The following is a 15953-nucleotide window of genomic DNA, read 5'->3' as shown; positions in this document are numbered from 1 at the left end:
TATCTACACATTTTGAATATATAATACTTAATATATTAACATAAAATGATAAAAACAACTTTAAAATAACAATAATAATATAAAATAACATCTTATTATAATTTCATTATTTATTTGTGAGTATCAATAATTTTAATTTTATTTTAAAATATAAAGGTTATTATTAACATTTATTTAGATTTTAAAACATTCAATTTGATGGACAAATGAATCCATTTACAAATAGGTTCATTTTCAATAATTGAGAATTCGAAAGGATATTGAGTAGGATGATAAGTTTTATTCATATGTTTAGTGCATTATGGTGGTATAATCATAATTATTTTTTATTGCAATGTGAGTGAATCAACCTAACGGAACGAGAAAAATATACTTTCATTTCAATTAATGTATTGATCATACTCATTATATAAATAACAAATATTATAGAAAAACATACCATTTAAATAATAATAAAATAATTTAAATTTTATATTAAAAAAATACCTAAAGAGTATTGGTCAAATTGCGAAAAATGGCAGAAGAGCCTAACCAGACGGTCAGGCTTATGTTGGTCAGATCTATACACTGAATATGCCCTTTTCCCCACAACGCGGAAAATATCAGAAAAATGTCGGACTAGACCAACCACCCAGTCAAGCTTATAGTTATCGAATGGGGTTCGAATGCTGAAGACAATTTCTTGATCTTAAATACCTTGTTACCTGCTCCCACAGCGGGCATTGCAGTTAAACAAGTGGGAGAGTGGGAGGTGAAAAGAGGAGTTGAGTGGCCATCAGGCTCAGAGGTGCAGAGGAATCAAGAGGAGGAGAAAAACATGTCAGAACCCCCTGTTGTGAGCGCGCTAATTGAAACATTCACTTCTATGCTCGCTGACAAAGTCTTGGAAGAGGCATCTCTAATCACCCATTTCAAAAGTGATTTTGAATTTCTCTGTGACGAGCTCTTTTCTGTTAAATTACTGTTGGACGAGGCGGGGCAGCACAGTACCTCGCGTTCAATATCTAATTGGCTGGAAAAACTTGAATATTTTCTGATTGATGCTGTGGACATGGTGGATGAATGTCGCGCAAGCAGCTTTGGTAACTCGATCTTCTCCAACTTCGAAAAACTCATTTTCCGTTATAAGATGGGCCGTAGGATTCGGACATTAAGACAGAGAATCAATGATATACATGGCAGTGCTAAATATCTGAAGCATCTCATGTCAATCTTTCAAATTAATGCATTGAATGTCCATAATTTAGAAGATAAGCGGGAAAGATCCAGTGCTCCTCTCAAAGAATCGCATATTGTGGGCATCAAAGATGACATTGCTGAGATTACTAAACTTTTATTGACGGAAAATGGCCCTCAAGTGATTGCTGTTGTGGGCATGGGAGGGATCGGCAAAACTCTTCTGGTACAGAGTGTGTTCAAAAGCCAAAAGGTCCAGGAAAGCTTCGATCATGTGGTTTGGCTAGCGGTCTCTCAGAATTTCGACTTGCAACCTCTGATACATCAGATTGCAAAAAAGATGAAACTTGAAGAGGCTAGTGTTCGAGATTCCCAAGTGGACGAGATTAAAAGCAGAATTATTGAAGTTTTAGAAAACCGTCTGTGTCTATTTGTGGTAGATGGACTATGGAAAAATGATTCCTGTAAAATTGAGTGGCTATCAGCTGGTAAAACTAAGATTGTAGTCAGCACACGTCAAGTGAGTGTTGCAAACACCATGCAGTCACGGCCTCAGGTTCACATCAAGATCATGAGTAAATTATCACCGGAAAATAGCATTCAATTGTTCTGCCTTTATGCTTTCCCTGACTCTGGAGATACACAAAAGAGTATTGAAGACACAGATATTTGTCTTCCAGACCAGCATCCGAAGGAGGTCACACAAAACAGTGCTGCAAACAGAAATAGTGGTTTTCCAAACCACGTTCCAAAGAGTCTCATCAGTCTCGCAGAACAAATTGTACAAAAGTGTGACGGCTTACCCTTGGCCCTTAAAACAATAGGAGCGTCTTTGGCAAGAGTAAGGATGCTTCCTAATGATTGGGAATCGATCTTGAAAAGTCTAAATGAAGCACAAGCGATGAATGACCAAGTTTGGCCTTCTCTCAGGTTAAGTTATCAGGCTTTGCCCTATCATTTGAAGCTTTGCTTTGATTATTGCTCTTGTTTTCATAAAAATACTGCAATAAAATCCGAGTTTCTAGTGAACGCTTGGATTGATGAAGGATTTATCCCACGAGCAGCTGAACACCCATACGATGTAGGCCTCTCCTACATTAACGAACTTATTGATCGTTGCCTGCTGGAAGTCTCAAAGCTTGGTGGGGATGGACGAGTGCGGTATTGCAAAATGCATGATTTACTGCATGAGTTAGCTCATTTAGAATCCCACAAGAAAACTAAATGTTTGTTAAAGCCTGGAAATGAATTGAATGAATTTCCGGTGGGCTACTCTGTAGGCCTCCGTAGAATTTCACTTATTGAAAACAACATAAAAGAAATAACACAACCCATCAAGTGTCCGGGACTCCGCAGTCTATTGCTATGGAAAAATGTCTGTCTTGAAAAAATTTCCGAAGGTTTTTTTGAAAATATGAAATATCTCGCTGTATTAGATTTAAGCAAGACGTCCATTACTTTATTGCCCGAAACTGTAGGGCAATTAAGGCATCTGAAGCTCCTGAATTTGTCCCAGACAAAAATAACAAAGCTTCCTAAGTCATTGGCTGGACTTAGAAGCCTCCAATTTCTGGACGTTAGTCAGTGCCAAGATCTACGGGAGATGCATTCTGGAATAGGTGAGCATAAAGCTATGATACATTTGAATGTGAAGGGCTCTGACAATTTGGAGTCGCTGCCTGTGGGGATATCAAAGCTCACCTACTTACACACGTTGAAAGGCCCTATATTCAAAAGGGAAAAATCTTACACTGCAAAGGCCTTGCAATGGAGGGCTGAATTGAAAAGGGGAATGAGAGTAAATGCCAAGGCGTTGCAATGGTGGGATCTGAAACGATTGACCCATCTCCAACACCTGTCATTGACACTTGAGGCAACTTCATCCGAAGGTATTATTCGACTAGAGGAGGGCACTTTTGGGAGCATGACAAATATGCGATTCCTGTCCTTCAAATATATTAATTCTGAAAGTTCTGGTAGTCTCCTTGAGCTTCCCAGCGACATTGAAGTCATGCACCGCCTTGAAATCCTTCATCTAAAAGGTTGCGTAGCCCAGGGCTGGATCTTTGGGCTTCAGAACCTCATGGAGCTGGAGTTACACGGGGATAACGGCTCAACTTCAGGTTATAAAAGGCTCCGAAGTATTCCTAATTTGAGAAAGCTAAAATTATCGAGCAACGACGAGTGCGATGAATTTCCACAGGAGTTTGGAGAAGATGGGGCATTTCCGAAGTTGGAATACTTCGTCATCAAACATTTTAACAAGTTGGAAAACTTTCCCTCCTTGCAGGATGGAGCATTCCCAATGTTGAAGTCTTTCCAAATGAAATACTGCAAACGGTTGAAAGATATCACCAAAGCATTGCAGAGTCTGACTAATATTGAAGAAATAAGGGTGAAAGAATGTCCAGAGTGGGAAGACGGCATCTGGAAGGACAAGCATACATGGAAACTTCTGAAAGATCGTCCCATCAAATTGACAATAAACGGATATACAATCTCCTGGGCATTAGATCAATTTAACAATTCAACATACAGACTTCATTTCAAAGAAAGAGAAAGGCTAAGACTCTCCTTGCTGGTATGCAAAACAGCGGTTGTCTTTATGGAGGGCGGCACATCATCGGCAGCAGGCGTGGTTGAACAGACTACCCTCCAAAATGACTCCGAGTAAGTCTATTGTTTCCCCTCCAAGAAAAGTATTGTGGATGCATAATGGGTGTTTGAGACTGTAGATTATATGGTTGCAATCGAGTATTTAATGAATGGCTTGGTTTGATTTACTTTAATCGTTTTACTACATGTTCTTGTTTATTAATTGAAAAATCAATAGTTTTACTTGCAATTTATAAAGATCTTTGCCATTCCAACACTGAAAATCAATGCTGGGCATGACTGAGCTATTTGCTAAATGAATGCATTCCAGAAATATGCAAGAATCCTAGGGGTAAGCATCAGCTCAATGTAGTTTTCAGAGTTTTTACAGGGTAACAAATTTCGAAGTCATTGGAATTTGCAGAAATGTTTAATCAACGTTGGGCTGCAGCCAAAGACATCGCCACACGATCTGTCAATTGTTGGCATGCTCGAAACACTAAATGCCCTCTGCGACCAGATTCTCAAAATAAAGTTGAAGATAGGATTGATCCACTGATATTAGATTTATTCCTTGATTTTATTTAAATAGGCGCTTTTGGGAGCTACTTTGGTGGTAAATGAATTTTATTCGACATCGTCATTTTTATATGTATGGGGCAGGTTTTTAGGCCGTAATAGATTTTGAAAATGGTAAAGATATGTGGATGGTTTTTTAAACAGAAATATAACTGAAGTTATTATAGTCATATAACTTTCACTTTCTATATTGCTGGATTCTCGCTAACTTCCACTTTCTGCATTGCTGGATTCTTGCTAGCGAGAAAAGTTTGACTCAGACTGTAAGAATTTTTGAAAAGTTTTTTATTTATAGTTAAACCTAATTAGTTTTCGATCTATATTTAAATTTAATTCGTGTAAAAGTATGAATTTATTAAAAGGTGAATTTTTCACAATCTAAATGTTTTAGAAAGTGTCGAATCTCTATATGAAATCAAAAATTAATTTAAATATACAAATCAGAATTCCACCACAAATTCTTCTATCTAATTACAACCAATCCCCAGATTCTTTTACCCAATTCCAACCCATCCCTGAAAAAACTCCAAAAAAATCTCACATATAAACAATTCCTTTGAGATTTAGCCAGCTCCTCTTTTGTCTCCTTTCAGATTTAGCCAGCTCCTCTTTTGTTTCACGTGGAATAGTAAGAATGCCACCAGGGGAATTAAAAAATGGCGATTTTCAAGCATAAACAGAGACAGTTGCAGCTGCATAATGAACGGACGAGAGGTTTAGCTATTTTGGCTCTAGAAAATTAGCAAAGGATTGCGTACTATAATTTATGCTTGTGTTTTTTAACTTCCAGAAGGTTGTTCGGAGTCAGCGGCGCAGACGGTCCTCACCAAGCAAATGCGGTTGTTAACAATGCAACTTTTTCTTGGGTTTTAACTATTTCTCAATGACTTTTCCATAACATTTTTGCTATATCTAAGGTTTTATCCTAGGTTGCATTAGGAAGAAGTTTAATTATCTTGCAAAATCGGATAACTGCCGAGTCGCGGGTGTGCTTGATGATTCTTTAATCACGAGATCCTTAACCAAGATGTATTAATGGCAACTTATTCCTTAACAAATATCCCGAGTGCGAGTTGCAACTTATTCACTAACATGTGAAGTATTAGTTGCAACTTGTTCCATTGATGTATCCGGATTTCGTAAATTATTTTATTTCTTTAGTGGTGAAGTATTTTACTTTTATGTTATGATTTTCATATCTTTATAAAAATAGTTGAATTTTTATATTTTGTTTTGTATTGAGATAAGTTTTTTTTTTTTTAGTCTTTGATCTATCTTAATTCTAGATTTATTAAGCACGTGATTTTCATATCTTAAGTCAAAATGTTTAGATAACATAATATAATAAGATATTACAACATTTCTTCCATATTGAGATGGAGGGTGTCCATCAGCCCAAAATAAAATAAAATTATATATATATATATATATATATATATATATGAAATGAGGGGGTTTTTTGGCATATATATATATATATATATATATATATATATAATTGTGAAATGAGGAGAGGTATGGTTATTAATATTCATAATAAAATTAGGTGAGTATCTATGGTTAAAAATCTTGTTATATTGTAAATATTATTTTGATTCTTGCCACTTAGTTTAACTATTGAACTTTGAAAGACCACATTGAACAAGGGCTACATTGTAGATACTCTTTCTTAGTTTAAGTATAGTTAAATTAGAGTAAAAAACAATGAAGACATAACTGAATGGATGAACAAAGTGTTTTTGAATAGCCATACAATAATTCTAATGACCTAGGACTTATAGTGTCTAGACTTTGAAACCAAATCCTAGAACCATACTTCCAAACCAAAAAATGTTTCTACCTTATTACAACCAGAGAATATGAAAAAGTGGTAAAAGAATATTGCTATGTTGGATTGGAAATCTGCTAACTAGAGCTGCATATATATATTACCTCTCATCAAATTCTATTTTTAGACAATATTACACTTGCACTAATACATTAGAATATGCTAAAGATAAACATTACAAATATAAACATGAACAAAAGTATATGTTCTACACAAGTGAAACGAATGCTCAAGAAGATATTTTTATCAAGCACAATAAATGAACTAATAAATTAAGAAAATGTTGATGTTGTAATGCTTTATGTAATAAAGGCACAATTACATTATTTATTTTAGGTGATAAATTTTTTAACAAAATTGCCCTTTTTTTTTTTAATGTGTTTTTGAATGTATAATGATTTGAAGATATTTCAATTAATTTTTATTTCATTTTAGGCAAAATTGACTAGTAACAATTTGACCATCACTTACATAGCTACATTCTAATGTATTGTCAAAAAGATATAAAAAATTTACATTTGCATTAATTACCTTATGGCTTTCAAAATGAATAGATTATTTAATAAGACGGATATTAAAAATGTCATTTAAACAATATAAAATAATAATTTAACCAACCATTATCTCACCAACTTTAAAGACTTTCCATGTGAAAAGGAGTATTTCAAATGGATAGATTAAAAATGATGTAATCTAAGTAAAGTAAAAGAATAATTTAACTAACCATTATATTTTTGAATTACCTTCATATTTCTCAAAATGGAACGTTTCATTAATACAATTTAGTGAAATTTTTTAAAATATACATATATTTCGAAGTGGAACATTGCATTTAATGGGAGAATTTTGGGAAATTCTTAAAAATGTAATTTAAATAATGTATAATTGTAATTTTTCCCACCATTACATCGTAGTATTGCATGACAATTAGGCGGAATTTTTGTTTATTTTTAAGTTGATTTGATTATTTTCAAGTATTTAATGATTAAGATTCTCATAATGAACAAATTTGATTCCATTTATAACTTTTGAATAAAAACATTTAATTTTGTAACAATTTGGTGTGAATTCTATCAAAGTTGGTGGGAAACAAAATCAAAACCTGATTAATAATAAATTAATATTATTATATTAGAAAATGTGGTTAATATATATTAATTGATATTATTTTTATATGATGTAATTTGATATTTGATAATTTATCTTTTATATGATGTAATTTATTATTTTATATAATGTAATATGTTATTTGATAGTTTATATAGTAATTTTATAATTGTTTATCTTAAAAATTGAAATAGAATATAAATTTAAAAATACAAAATAATTAAATAAAAATTCAAAAATACAAAATAATTAAATAAAAAAATATACAACCTTTTAAAATTTTAAATTAAAAAAATTAACTTCAAAAACATTCAACATGAATTTTAGCAAAACACTTAAGCAAATTGCATCTTCTTACTCTTACTTTAGTTGAAAACCTCATGTTCACAATTGATAGAATTCACCATTTAAAATTATCAGAGAGAGCAGAACTACTAAGATGCACACACAAACAACTCAGAACTTGTAACTTGAGCTTATTTCCATTTGATGACTGAACAAATTTTTATACACAGAGAGGAAGTTTCTGGAGTCGATGGGGCGATCGCTTCTCTAGGAAGCTATCCAGCTCTTCAGACTTCCGCCGACTTCTCCAGAAGACGCCGACTTCTCTAGAAGACACTAGGTTCTTTTTTAATGTTGGTGGTTGGATTTATCAATGTTTTTCAACACTCCCCCTTAAAGCCAACCATATGACAACCATACAATATATAAGACACTGTAAACAAACTCCTAATTGACATGCCTTCTGGTCTAAGTCTCAGCTAAGCTTACAACAAAACATTTCATTTTTGTCTTTTTATTAAAGGGTCCATGCTTGTTCCTTTTCCTTTGCTGGTGCAGTTTCATCTTCACCTTTATTGTCATAAGATGGTGATTGAGTTTCTCCTTTCTTGATTGCAGGTTAACATTCTTTGTATTCAACATGCTTCACGTTCTTGAGACTTGTACTTGTCCTTAATGCTTGAAATTTCTTCAAGTTTTGTTGCTTCTTCCTAATTGTCAATATCTGCATACTCAAAAGCAACGTTGGATTCATAAACAAAACCATATTGATTTTTGTCATCATGCTCTTTGGAAAGAGCTTTGCTTCCTTCATTTTTCTTTGCTGACATAGTTGGTGGATTCATGTCTTCAACCTCTTTCGCCAATTCTATTGCTGCAAATATGTTGTCCTGCATTTGATTTGTGTGTGGAGGTAGGCAACTCTTCTCACCAAACAACAACTCATCAATAAGATGTTTTTCATGCATCATATTTAACCATTCATCATGGGATACATAATTGTCATCAAATTTGACTTCATAAATCTCTGCATCACAGGGTGTTTCCTTAATATCACATACTACTCTATTGTCAGCTAAAGACATACTTTCAACCTTAATCCCAGCTATGATGCTTTCAACACAATCACTTTTAGCAACAACACATTCATCAACTTCAGCTTTCTCACTACCCTCCATATTGTATTTCATTTCAAGAATATCCCAAAATATTTTTGCATCACGTATTTCACCAATTTCATACAAAATATTAGACAAAATATTTTCATCTAAAGCTGATATGATGAGAAACAATGCTACTGCATTTCTACGCTTGTCATCAAAATTTTTAGAAGCTTCTTGGACAAATTTCCATAAATCTACTGAACCAAGAAATCCTTTGATTTTAATTGCCCAAAGTTTAAAATTTTTACCTGAGAAAATTGGCAGAACTGGCATTAATCGTTTCAGTATTGCATCAGTGTCTTCAAATTCTTCTATCTGATTCAGATCTTCTTCTGCAACTATTGCCATTTCATTCTTTCTCCTCACCTATTTCAATTCTCTCTAAGACTATCTCCTCTGTTGACCCATCACTCTACCATAGAGTTTAATTCAAAATAATTTGCAGTTGAGGCTTCGCTACAAGCTCCTATGCTGGCAAAAAACTTGATGCTGGCGGCTTCTCACACTTTCTTGGCCACTATGCACACTTTCACATCGCATCGCAAGGGCTGAAGAATGTAGCTCATCTTGAACGCTATCACTGGAAAAACTGCATAAATAGAAGGCACCGAACTTCTATAAACTTTATGACAGACAATTCTTGAGCAACCTAAAGTAGTTCTGATCTTTGTACTCTATATCACCATACACGACTGGACTTGGCACATTATCAGCAACAATCCTCATAAAATTCCTCGTTTCAACACTAGCCATACAAACATTATGCACACAATCCAATGCTCGATGTTCGGCATGCACAATCTTCACACCTCAAACTTTCTCAGGCCCATGCGCCTCTAGCTCCAACTTCCGTTGGCACAACTCCAAATTGACCTTACAGCTCACACTTTCTTTGCACAACCCACAAATAGAAGGACAACAAGCCATATGAACTTCCAATTCACAAGCATTTAGTCTCTTAACAAACCACAACATAGATATAATGCAACAACCCTCTTAACAGATATAATGCAACAAACCTCTTAACACTTGACTTACCGTCGCACAGCCTCACGCCTTCGCTTGGTCCATCGAGGTCCTCAACAAGACTTTTCAAGGCGTGTCTCTCATAAGCAGCCAACGCGATGACTCAGATATCTTCAGCACCGTTGTCCCTTGCCGTTCTCTGCCACGGCCGCCACATTCTCCTGAGCCATTTTCTCGCTTACACTCAGAACACTCCTTTTACTCAGAAAAAGAGTGGAAACGTAGTCGTTTAGACTCGAACACAACAACGACTCACTGCATCTTCACATTGCTCAACCCCACAGAGCTTACTGCTCTTTACCAGCACTCAACCTCACACGGCTTGCTTACTGTCAACAGCCACTCACAGCTAGTGGACATCACACACTTCACTTAGGTCTCGGCCCTCTCTTACCATCACGCAATGGACTCTCACAGCCGCAATGCTTGCAGCAACAAACTCTCAACACGGCTCACCTCACCTAAGCTCTGATACCAACTTAGATATAGCTCCGATACCATATTAGAGAGAGTAGAACTACTGAGATGCACACACAAACAACTCAGAACTTGTAACTTGAGCTTATTTCCATTTGATGACTGAACATATTTTTATACACAGAGAGGAAGTTTCTGGAGTCGGTGGGGCGGTGGCTTCTCTAGGAAGCTATCCAGCTCTTCAGAGTTCCGCCGACTTCTCTAGAAGACACTAGGTTCTGATTTTAATGCTGGTGGTTGGATTTATCAATGTTTTTCAACAAAAAATACTAGTATTGTCTTGAAAAACCTCTGAACATACACACTTTTACTGATTTTAGTATGACAATGGATAGAATTCACCATTTAAAAATATCTATATTGCTTGTTTGAAAAACTTATGAAACTATTTGTGATATCCCGAGTACATATACACACTATGATAATGGACAGAATTCACCATTTAAATACCTGTATTGCTTGCTTGAAAAATTTGATATCCCAGATCCACATACACAGTTTTACTGCTTTTAGTATGTTTTAAGTTTAGATTTAATTGGCCAAATTATTAAACGTCTTCCAGAAAACTGCACTAAAAGATCTATTAAATAACATAGTATTAAATCTTAATCAAATATATATGTCGCCTAAGCTCCTTAATTACATACACACTTTTATTGATTTTAATATGTTTTAAGTTTAGCTTTAATGGGCCAAATTATGAAATGTCTTCCAAAAAGCTGCAACTAAAAAGTATATTAAATAACATAGTATTAAATCTTAATAAAATATATGTCGCCTAAGCTCCTTAATTACAGTACATTCAACTGGTCGATTATAATACATTTGATAAACCAGAGAATTAACTTGTCACATCACATGGCCGGAAAAGACTAAATACATCATAAGTACAGAGGAGTCCAAGAAAATAAAACCCATGATAAATTCTAAAGTGATAGTTTCAATCAGGGGGTTAAGGTTAAATTTGACAGGTTTTTTTTTTTTAGCATGAAAAAAAAGCAGTATATTTATATTATGTGGTCCAATATTCAAACAAAATACAAATATTGTATGTTAGATATATCTACCTATCAGATCCAAAATAACAGCACCATGAGCCTAAAATAACGTATGTGGGAACAACAAAAACATAATAAGACGAATAGGATGGGAAACAAAATAGATACCAGACTAGGCGGCCCAGAAAAGATGATTATGCACCGGGCAACAGAAAATCATGAATCTGGAAGGAGATGTTGTCCAAAATAACCTGCATCCTCCATACTCCTTGAGGCGCGGAAAGCCCCAGTTTTGACAAAGCATCAGCTTTTCTATTCTTTTCCCGGCCAATGTGAGAGATTGAGAAGTCCTTCCTGTTATGCCACAATTTCTCGATCCTGCTCAACCAGCCGGATAGGTGGATATTTTTAATGTTGTTTCTGGACTGAACATGGTCAATGGTGACCTTGGAGTCTCCGTAGATATGGAGGTTTTGGATACCCAGGAAGTCGGAGAAATAGATGAGACCGGCGAGAGCCATAATTTCAGCTTTGCTATTGGTTCCGGGACCTCCGTTCCAATATAATTCAAAAGCTTGGTCTTCTTGAGTAATAATATATACACCACAGGCGCATATGTTGTTCTGGGCAGCGCCATCGAAATATGCGCGGGGATATCCATAGACAATGTTTGCCTGTTGATTCATTCCTTGAACGTCCTTGGGTCTCTAATGGCGATCAAGGGATCGGTCGAGGGCTCCATATAAACAAAGAATAGATTCAAAGACATATGTATATGGTTCCCTTTTTTATTCAAAGATAATTTGATTACGCCATTTCCAGATGATCCAGATGGTAATTAATAATATCGGCCTCCACGTGCAGCTCATGGTGCTCCATTTATAGAAAGTCTCCTGGATGGTGGGAGTGAAGACATTGTTGAAACCAAATTTTGAAGTTAAGCGCTGCCAGATTATTAGGGACTGAGGACATTGAAAGAAAATGTGCAAATTGTTTTCAGAATCCGATCTACAGAGGGGGCAAATTGCAGGGCCACTCCATTGGCGCTTCTGGAGATTCTCCCAGGTGAGATTCTTGTTATAATATATCAGCCAGGCAAAAATAACTATTTTGATAGGACACCCAGTTTTCCAGAAAGTAAGCGGAAAGATGTGGTCTGGAGGTTCAAAATCTGAGTGAAGTATCTGTTGATAGATTTGTCTTGCAAGTATTTCCACAGAGCCACCAAGTCCATTCCATATGATGTAGTCATTGTCTGTCGAACGGTATAAGCCGCGTGATTGTAAGGCCAAAATGATATCGTTCCATTGTGATGAAAGCACATCAGGCAATCCTATTTCCACGGCGGATTTCCAGACAGGGATGGCACCTTCCCACTTTTTGATAACACTGGCCTAGAAGAAATGACCTCTCCAGTGTAAAAAATTCAGAAGTCGTGGGGGGATATGGATCGGTTCACCCGTACTAGCAAAATCATCGATACCTATAATGATCGAGGCCCCTGTTTGAAAATTCCAAATCAAATTTTCCTTGAAAAAAGATTCCAATTTTTTAAAGCCCCTCCATATGAACGAGCCATTTGCAGATCCAATGGATCGTTGTCTGATCCAATATGTAATATCACAACCTTTCATATACTTGGAACGGATAGCATAACTCCAGAAGGAAGACCCCAAAATCGCCTTGCACATAGATTTGCAAAGGAGCACTCTTCGAAATGAGTGAAGATCCAATATGCCCCAGCCTCCCATATATTTTGGCCGAGTCAGCTTCGGGAGTTTGCAGAGATGGAATTTGTGTTTCTCCTTCTGACTGCCCCAAATGAAACATGCTATCATTCTGTTTAATTTGTTAATGATAGATGCAGGGATATAGAACAGGAGAGCCCAGTAAACCATAGATTGTACCAATACGGCTTGGGTGAGGATGGCACGCCCACCCATCGATAAGCTTCTAAATTCCCATGAAGATATTTTGTGGTAAATTCGATCCAGTATCCATGCCCAGTCCGCCACTTTATAGCTCACAGGTTTCAAATAAAAGCCAAGATATTTGAGGCCCTCTTTAATAAGAAGAGCTTTGATGTGAAAAATTTCAGAAATATAAGCAACAATATCACAACTAACATCGAAGACATGAAACGAAGACTTGAGGTCGTTGATGATCAGGCCGGTGGCCTTTTGAAAACACCCCAATATGTTAAAGATGCATAACCATGATGCTCTGCACAGGAGGGCCGACAAAAGAATGTCGTCAACGAAGAGGGAATGGGACAAGTAGATACCCCTGCATATGGGGAGAGGTTTGATTTTTCCCTGTTGAGCAACATTCTTAATGTGCAAACTCAATGATTCCATAACCAATATGAAAATGAGCGATGACAAGGAGCAGCCCTGTCGTAAACCCCTGGCCGCCTTGAAAAAGGGAGTAGGTACGCCGTTGATAAGGACAACGAAATTTATATCCACCACACAAGCCATGATCCATCGAGAGCACCTGACATCCAGACCAATCCTAGACAGAAGGCATCTAATGAAGCCCCAACTCACACAATCATATGTTTTTTTAAGGTCGATTTTCAGGAGGGCCGCATGGATATTTCGACTGTGTATTGTATGAAGGCATTCTTGCGTGAGGGCCACAGCGTCAGAGATATTTCTGTCTTTAAGAAACCCATGTTGCTCGGTGGACAGATGAAGAGATAGGGTGTTCCTGATGCGGAGAGCAATAGTCTTAGAAATGATCTTGTATAAAACGTTGCATAGAGAGATGGGCCGAGAGTCTGAGAATGTAGAAGAGATCTTCTTTTTAGGGATGAGGGCAATGTATGTAGAGGAGATATTCTGGTGGATGATGCCCTGTGTTCTCGACTCCTCAACCAACTTGAGGATTTCGTCCTTGAATAATTCAAAAAAATGAATGAAGAAATCGATGGTCCAACCATCCGGCCCGGGGCATCTGTCCTTCTGGAAATTTTTCATCGTAGCTAATAAATCTTCCTCCGAAACTGCAGCAAAGAGGGCACTGTTCAGATCTTCATCAAACATGATGGGATAAGGGTCTAATCCCCATAATATATCTGCAAAATCGCAGGCCGAATCTTCACTGTATGCCTTCTTGAAGTATTTCACAGCCTCTTTAGAAATAGCATCCTGAGTGGAGTGAGAAATCCCATGCTCGTCCTTGATCTCCCATATGGCGTTGATCTCCCTTCTCTTGTTTGCATACCTGTGGAAAAACTTGGTGTTATGGTCACCCTCCCTGAGCCATAATGCCCGACTTTTGAGCCTCCAAGAAAGCTCTTCTTCTTTTAAAATCTTCTGTTTTTTTTCTCCAGAATCCATTTATAATTTATTGTACAAGTTTTATTTAATTTCTACTAATTGTATTCATAGTTGTTGCAAAATTTCATTTTTTTATTGTACCTCTCCACTTAAATATCATCGCTATACTTTCTTTTTAAACATCTTAATGAAACTTTTTAATGATTTTACCTGGGCGTTGAAATGTTCAGCTATTTTTTTGGGTATAATTTCATCCTACAATTATCTAAAAACAAGCCAATATTTACACCATAATTTTGGGTTTTGAAATTACATTTACAATATTCTTTGATACATAAAAACAGAACGCTACTCCCATCCCATCCCACTACAATATAGAAGAGATATCTTATTAAAAAAAATTATCAACTAACACCAGTTTAGAGGAAAATAACAGCAGCAATGGTATTGGCCTCATGTTAAAAGTGGGAGGACCAAGAAACCGTGAGAGGAAGATTGAGCTTTGGTGGATTGTGGGATTCGGTTTTAGTAAAGGTGAATGATCCAATTGTATTTCTTGAACACCTTTGTACTTGTTGTTACTCAAAAGATTTAAGATATGAATCACAAATAGTAATTTCTGTGAAATAATGTTGATATTCAGTGCTGGTATTTATGGCATGTAAATTATTCATCCCTCCCAGTTGTAGAAAATCACTGACAATGGTAGCTAGAGGCTAAATTTGAATAATAATACATAATTAAATTAAGAAATTGTTTACATGAATTCTACACTTTCGGGGAAGAAAAAAGCAAAATACGAAAATACAATCCAAAACAAATTATCAAGCATTAAAATTGAACAAAGCTAAACTAACACAGATTGGAAAAACTCATAATGAGAGCCAAACTTGGCATTCTTGTAGCATTTGAGATTAAGAAAAACGATTGTAATTTTCTTGCTGTAATCTTTGACAGGGTATTGAAACCTATGATGCTTGCTTTCAAAGTTTGAGATGATTAGCTTGACAAGAGATATTGTAACTTATGATGCGTGCATCCAAAATATGAAATATTTAGCCTAAAAATTCCAATGTTTTAGGATTTAAAAGTAAAGTTTTCTGTGAACAGTGAAACATCTCAGGAAAAAAACCTAACATTTTAAAATTACACTAGATGGAAGAAGTTACAGTTCCACCAAGTCATGAACAACTAACCCAACTAGCTATCAAGAGAAACCAAAAACAACGATAAGAATGGGGATAAAAGCTGTGAAATTTGGCCATCCCTAGTGGCCACGTAGGCGCTGATGTGGCCAGGGAGGGGCTAAGACAGTGAGACCTGTCCCAATTCTTTGTAAATTCCACCTTATCTTATTATTTCCGTCAAAGGGGATACAATTGGTTTTGATAATGAGGTTTAACAAACACACACTGACATGATTATGGTTATGATT

General features: G+C 36.0%; 1 protein-coding gene across 1 annotated transcript in view; it reads left to right on the top strand.

Annotated features, from left to right (window-relative positions):
* The first annotated feature begins 532 nt into the window (after window positions 1-532).
* The window catches only part of LOC149215286 (putative disease resistance protein RGA4), a 153707-nt gene continuing 138286 nt past the window's right edge, over window positions 533-15953 (top strand). The window contains exon 1 of the mRNA XM_089389684.1: window positions 533-3846. Within this exon, the coding sequence (XP_089245810.1) occupies window positions 818-3846 (3029 nt within the window). The 5' untranslated portion in view covers window positions 533-817. The remainder of the gene's footprint in view (window positions 3847-15953) is intronic.

This window comes from Pinus tabuliformis, chromosome 1_1 (genome assembly GCF_031772625.1).
Source record: "Pinus tabuliformis cultivar Carrire ecotype Pingquan chromosome 1_1, CPIR1, whole genome shotgun sequence".
Taxonomy (NCBI): domain Eukaryota; kingdom Viridiplantae; phylum Streptophyta; class Pinopsida; order Pinales; family Pinaceae; genus Pinus; species Pinus tabuliformis.
Note: the sequence above shows the minus strand (reverse complement) of the source record. Positions and strands in the feature narration are given on the sequence as shown.